General features: G+C 40.3%; 1 protein-coding gene across 1 annotated transcript; it reads right to left on the reverse strand.

The window, feature by feature from the left end:
* Nucleotides 1-285: 285 nt before the first annotated feature.
* On the reverse strand, nucleotides 286-1,122 carry LOC106299421 (LIM domain-containing protein PLIM2c-like). Its single transcript, XM_013735515.1, has 3 exons — nucleotides 942-1,122; nucleotides 824-849; nucleotides 286-744 (listed from the first exon to the last, which is right to left on the reverse strand). Exons 1-3 carry the CDS (start codon nucleotides 1,120-1,122, stop codon nucleotides 364-366), a joined length of 588 nt encoding a protein of 195 aa, XP_013590969.1. The 3' UTR covers nucleotides 286-363.
* Nucleotides 1,123-6,518: the final 5,396 nt, after the last annotated feature.

The following is a 6,518-nucleotide window of genomic DNA, read 5'->3' on the forward strand; positions in this document are numbered from 1 at the left end:
AGTTAAAATTGAAAAAAATATGATAGAGGATACGTTAATTTTTATCAAATCTTTATTATTCAAAATCATTAATTGTCATATATATTTTTGCCACATTAGAAAATTCCGTAATTTTTATTTATGGAAAAAATGAAGAACATTAAATTAATTTATGGTTACTTTAATAAAAAACTTATTATATATGTAGATGAAGCAACTTTTTTCTTTATAGATTCTAAGAATCATTGTGGTAATGACACGTGACTACCCCGAATGTTGTAATGTTTCTCTTTTAATATACAAGAGATTACTAAAAAAAATATGTTTTTTTATGGGTTTATTTTGTTCTTTCATTTCACAAAGAAAGGACCTGGATTAATTATCTTATGACTCATGTTCTTCATCTGCTTCAGGACCTGCATCAGAAGTTTCATCTTCTGTAGGTTTTTTTTTATTTTCGTTTGGTTGGGTTTTGTCTTCCTCAGGTGTACGTCGGTGGTTAGCAGCGGCTTGGAGGACATGATTGTAGTTACCTTTCTCGAGAAAAAGCTGACTGAAATGGACCTTACAATAAAGGATGCCATTGAGAGCAGCATATGAAGAGTGTGTTAATGGGCAACCACTGTGTGCGCATCTAAAGCAAGCCTTGTGGTAAGATTCTCCTTCCATAGTCATTTTCTCTAGAGGATAAACGGTTTTCTTACAAGCTGCACATTTGTCTTGTGTTCCGCTAAAGAATGAAGATAACTTGCTTGGAGGCCTCGTCTAGATTCAAAAAGAACACATTTTAAAAAAGTTGATGAACAACAAAAACATAGGAAGATTTGAGAGTTTATGTGCATACCATCTCATTCGATTTCTCAGTCTTTCCTGCTACAAAATAATTAAGAGTAAACAGCCAAGATCGTTAGAGGTTTTAAAAACAGAGCAAGAAGATAAAAACAGAATATATCTTTTTTAACCTGTCTGAAAATTCTTGCTGAAGTTTCCAGATTCTTTGAAGAGTTGTTCAAAATGAGCTTTGCAATGGCTGCACCTGAAGCATGACTTGTGGTAAGGCATTCCTTCCAGTGTCATCAAATCCATAACATATACAGTCTTGTCACACGCATTGCATTTGTCTAGTGTCCCTGTAAACGACATTGTCTCTCTCTCTCTCTCTCCTTTTTTTTTTTTTGAATAAAATGTTAAATTAGATTCAAAAGAAAAATGTCCTTTGTTACAGCAAAAAGCTACTTTTGTTTCTAACTTTGTTTAAAAAAGGGGAAAATAGCTAAGTTAATTTGGACCGCTTCAATCCAGCTTTGGAAAACCTTGTCAAGTCTCTTGTCTAAAGGCCTGAGAGACATGATTATGTTCTTGATGAGTATCAATTATCCGAAAAAGAACCTCAGGGGGTCGCGGGTGCTGTCCATGTCTCCGTGAGTTTCGTTCCCGCCAAATCATGTAGATTGTTGCCTGGAAGGCGTATCGATCAAGAAAGCTCCTAGTTCGAGTAAGGTTTGGCTTCGAAATGAAGCGCACAACGTCATTCCATGTTCCTGAGTAATCCACCCCCATAATGTGATTCATCAACTTGCTCCATACTGACGAAGATAAACGCAGTCAAAAAAGAGGTGGTCGCGAGTTTCCAGCTGCTGTGAACACAGTACACAGTTCGCATCAAACCCTCAACAAGAATCAAATTTCTTTTATGATCTTTCTGCCTTTATTTAAAATCTTGGATTGAGAGTTTGGTTCTGATGGTTGAGATTCGAATGAGGAGAACCCATTAAATATAGTTCATCATCTATGTTCTATAATCTAATTCTAGGTAGTTCAATTTTATTCCTAAATCCTAACCATCAGTTATCAAAACTAGATTGAAAAAATGAAATGGGAAAAGAACCGGGTCAATTATATGAAAAATCAAATAGGGGGTCAATGCTGTAGATATTGTAAAGATTAGACTTCTTAATGTAAAGATTCAACAGAGCAGATGTCAAATAATGGGAATCCTTTTTTTCTAAATTATACCAGAGAAATTGACCGGATTTGGTGAATATGATTAAAAATCAGGTGGATTAGCTGGTATTTTTTTCAGAAATAATTGTTATGAGATGTTTAACATAGTCTCAGAATGTTAATATCAATTTTTAGCTGATAAAAATGGAAAGCACCAAGTGTATTTTGCAGGTAAGTTAAATATGGTCACTGTTCTCAAGAATGATCTTGTTTTTCTTTTTCTTTTTGTAACATAATGATCTTGTTTTCCATAATTGTAAATTCATTCATTTATAAAAATTAACTTACGGCCATTACAAATGGTAAGCAAAGAATCAAACTCAAATGCATATCACAACAAAAGAAGACGAGCAAAGGTTAGACTCCTTAAACACAATAAGAAGAGAGCCATTTGGGAAGGCCACTCGCTACATCGATTGAATAAAATTCTTAGGGTTCATACTTTTTGTAATCAAACATGCCGGAGCATCCACTGTACAAAGGCAACTATCAAGTCCTATATTATGTACCAGTAAAGTAATTGTATGTATCTCTCTTTGTACTTTTGTTGGATTAGCTTCCAGAGAGAAAATACACTATCAAATTCTTCTATCCTCTTATCCTCATTTGAACGTTAAGGCATGCAGCATATGACTCAACAAGGAAGTCAGAAGCTTTGTTTTGAAGGATGGTAAGACTTTGAATAGCAAAATTCCTAAGCAAATGAACAATGCAGCATATGAGATAATGAGTAAGAACAAACACTTGAGAGTGTGAGGTTTTTATCTAACGTTTTGTGTTGTTTTTTTTTGAGCAACAGAAATAGATTCACTTAATAAAAATGGAGAGGGCTTTAGAGGCCCAAACCATAGGGGTTCATACATAGACAAACCTTTGCCAAAGAGTCTGCAGGCCCATTTTGGTTTCTTGAAACAAAAGAGAAAGAAACAGAATCGAAATCAGAGGAGGCAATCGAATCGACATCCGATAAAATACCGTGGAGTTCTATCGATGAGAGATTCGAGTTGATGGCTGTGATAAGCCCTTGAGAGTCTGAACGTAGCCAGATGCGTTTGTAGGATTGAGCCGAAGTGTGCCGGAGAGCTTCTCTTATCGCAAGCACCTCCGCCATGAGAGGAGAAGCCACCGCGCTTTGAAGGGAGGAGCCTCGAGATACCTCGGTTGAATCAGAGGTGGAGCAGATCCAGGCGAGGCCAGCGACTTTGTGTTCTTTGTTCCACGCTGTGTCTGTATGGCAAATAATGGTATCTGCTGTCGGGTCAGAGAGCATGCGAAGGGTAGCTTTCGTGCTGATTGGCTTAGGTATGATCGATTGAACGCTTTCCCATTCCTTGCAAGATACTATAGCTCTATTGACAATCTGTTGTTGTGTCAGGGTTTTGGATTCGAAGATCAGTTGGTTTCTGCTCAACCAGAGGCCCCAGCAAATCCAGGGAAAGATGTTGGAAGTGATACCCACTGGTGGTAGAGTGACTCGGCGAGTGGAGGTCTGGAGTTCATCTCTGAAAGAGACACTCTGAGTTGAATCGAAAGTGGATGTCCAAGGCATGAGTTCCCAAACGTTGATAGCAAAAGGGCAGAGGAAGAGCAAGTGCGTGAGGGCTTCTTGGTCCCCACAACGCGAGTAGTTGGTGTTTCTATTGATGCCCCTGCGAAGAAGGTTATCGCCTGTGGGTAAGCAATCTCTTGCACATTTCCAAAGAAAATGTTTAAGTTTTGGGAGCAGGGATGGAGACCAAATATTCTTCTGCCAATTCCATGATTCTCTATCCAAGAGTGTAGTTGTCGATTGGATTCTAGAGACTTGTGTAGTATGATAGCCAGACCTTGCTGAATAGATACCATTTTTTGTTTGTGTCCAGACAGTGGAATCAGGGGCGCTTGTGAGACTGGGGTGTAGCATCAGTATGTGATCAGTTAACTCTGGGAGGATCTTCACCAATAATGCTCGATTCCACTCCTTTGTTTCCCGGGACATCAAATCAGCAACAAAGAGGTCTTGGTCTTGAGGTAACACTGGTCCGTGTGGCCTTAAATCTGTCGATGTGCATATCCAATTATCAGCCCAGACTCTTGTGTTCTCACCATTGCCTATAACCTTCCCTAGGTGCTGTAGGAGAAGGTCTCTTCCCCACAGGATTCCCTTCCAGCCATGGGAGGAGGAGGGTGCCGACGCTACCTTCAAGAAAGAAGTCTTATGGCAGTATTTGCCTAGGAGGATGCGGGAGAGGAGACAAGCTGGTTTAGTGATAAGTCGCCAAGCTATTTTTGCTATCAAGGCCTGGTTGTATAATCTCACGTAACGGAACCCTAACCCCTGAGGTGTTTAGGTAAGGTGAGTTTATCCCAAGAAACCCAGCAAATTTTGTTCTCTCCTTTTTTTGCATCCCACCAGAATCTTGTCAAAACTGACTGGATCTGATTGCACAGGCCTATAGGGAGTTCAAAGCAAGACATTGCAAACGTAGGAATAGGAGAGAGGACAGATTGCAGCATAGTGGCTTTCCCTGCGGTAGAGAGGAACCTAGTGTTCCAGCTCATGGCTTTCTGTCTCATACGGTCGACAATATAAGCAAACAAGTCCTTCTTCCTTCTGCCAAAATGTTCTGGAAGGCCTAGGTATTTTCCAACCCCACCCTCTTTATCAATACCCAATTGTAGTTTAACTCGAGATCTCACTTCGGGTGGTGTCTTAGCAGAGAACGTGATGGAGGATTTAAGAGCATTAATCTTCTGCCCCGAAGCTTCTTCATATTCGCTCATAATCTCCATAAGGGCAGCACAACTCTGAGGGTCTGACTTGGTGAAGAACATAGTGTCATCTGCGAATAGCAGGTGATTAACTTTGGGACTGTTTCTGGCCACTCCCACGCCTGGTAAAGTGCCTGATATCTGTGCTTTTTTGCAGAGTCCCGAGAGCACTTCCCCACAGAGAATGAAGATGTAAGGAGACAATAGATCTCCCTGGCGGATACCTCTCTGTGGGTGGACGTTTCCAGCAACTTCATTGTTGATCAAAAAAGAATAGGAGACCGTGGAGATGCATTGGAGCATCCAGTTGACCCAGGTATGATGGAATCCCATTCTCTCCAAGACTTCTCGAATAAATGACCACTCGAGTCTGTCATAAGCCTTACTGATATCTGATTTAACAGCCATTGTGCAGTGTTTGGTGGCCCCCGAGACTTTGAGGTAGTGCAACACCTCATGAGTGATCAATACATTATCCGAAATTGCCCTACCAGGTACGAAAGCAGATTGGTTCTCAGATATAATGCCTTGTAGTACCGGTTTAAGACGAATAGATAGCAACTTCGAGATGACTTTATAGTAGACAGTGCATAGTGCTATAGGTCTGTAATCAGAGACACTCTTAGGACATGAGATTTTGGGTATGAGCCTGAAATGTGTCTCATTAATAGCAAAAGGAATGCTTCCATTTAAGAAAAAGTTTTGTATCTCTTTGGTGATGGCAGGGGCTACGACATCCCAGTTGGTCTGGAAGAAACTAGCAGAGAACCCGTCAGGACCAGGAGCTTTATCTGGATGTATCGCGAAGAGAGCTTCCTTGACCTCCAAGAGATATGGTAGCTTGATTAGTTTCTCATTGGTAGCAGAGGAAATGCAAGGAGACATCGCTTTAGCAACAACGTTAGCAGAAGGGGGTTGGAGGAAGTGAAAATATTGCTGAAATAATTGGAAATTACTTCAGCAATTTTCCCATCCTCATAAACCGGTAAGCCTTCATGATCCTCAATAGTTGTAATTCTATTACGTGCTCTCCTCGCTTTAGTTGAGGCGTGGAAGTAGCCAGTATTTCTATCTCCCAACTCCAACCACAACTGACGGCTTCTTTGTTTCCAGAAGTCTTCTTCTGCTTTGTATGCTCGGATCAGGTTAACATTTAGTGAAGAGATAAGAATCTCATCCGCACATAGACTAGTCATGGCCAGATCAAGCTTTTCTCTCATTGATATTATCTCCTTCTAACTATTCTGGTAGTGGGAGCGAGTCCATTTAGAAATAGCATGTCTGCACCGAGAGATTCGCTCCATAACTGGTACATTGCTTTCCTTCCACGCTTTATCAATGATCTCTTTAACTTCTTCATTATCACGTAAGCGACGATCATATCTAAACAGGCGCTGAGGTTTCTTTTGTTTTGAATCAAAGGTAGAGATGATAGGCCTGTGGTCTGAATGTGGGAACCAAAATTCGCACTGTCGATTTCCATTTAAATTAGGAAAGTAGGAGAACCCTAGTTTCCCAGAGGTCCCGGATATCTGCTAATACCACACGCTAAACAATCAGAATACGAGATAACAACGATAAATTATATGAAATTGTAAAAATAGAGCAAAGAGGAGTCTTATTCAGAATTTGCGTATGAGCGTTTACAACAAGGTATAAGCCTGGGCTCGAGAGCTGTTGGCGAGATTCCTAGTTCTAACAACCCTAAGACGGCTAAACCTAATTGAGTTGCAGCTCGAATAACAAAAACGGAAAGTTGCCTAATTGCCCTAAGTGCTAAGTTT

Source organism: Brassica oleracea, chromosome C6 (assembly GCF_000695525.1).
Source record: "Brassica oleracea var. oleracea cultivar TO1000 chromosome C6, BOL, whole genome shotgun sequence".
Lineage (NCBI taxonomy): Eukaryota > Viridiplantae > Streptophyta > Magnoliopsida > Brassicales > Brassicaceae > Brassica > Brassica oleracea.

Coding starts and splice junctions, on each gene's coding strand:
- LOC106299421 (XM_013735515.1), bottom strand. CDS start 1,122: ATGTCGTTTACAGGGACACTAGACAAATGCAATGCGTGTGACAAGACT. Junction 850..941: donor CAGCAAGAATTTTCAGACAG/GTTAAAAAAGAT, acceptor ATTTTGTAGCAG/GAAAGACTGAGAAATCGAAT. Junction 745..823: donor CTGAGAAATCGAATGAGATG/GTATGCACATAA, acceptor TTTTGAATCTAG/ACGAGGCCTCCAAGCAAGTT.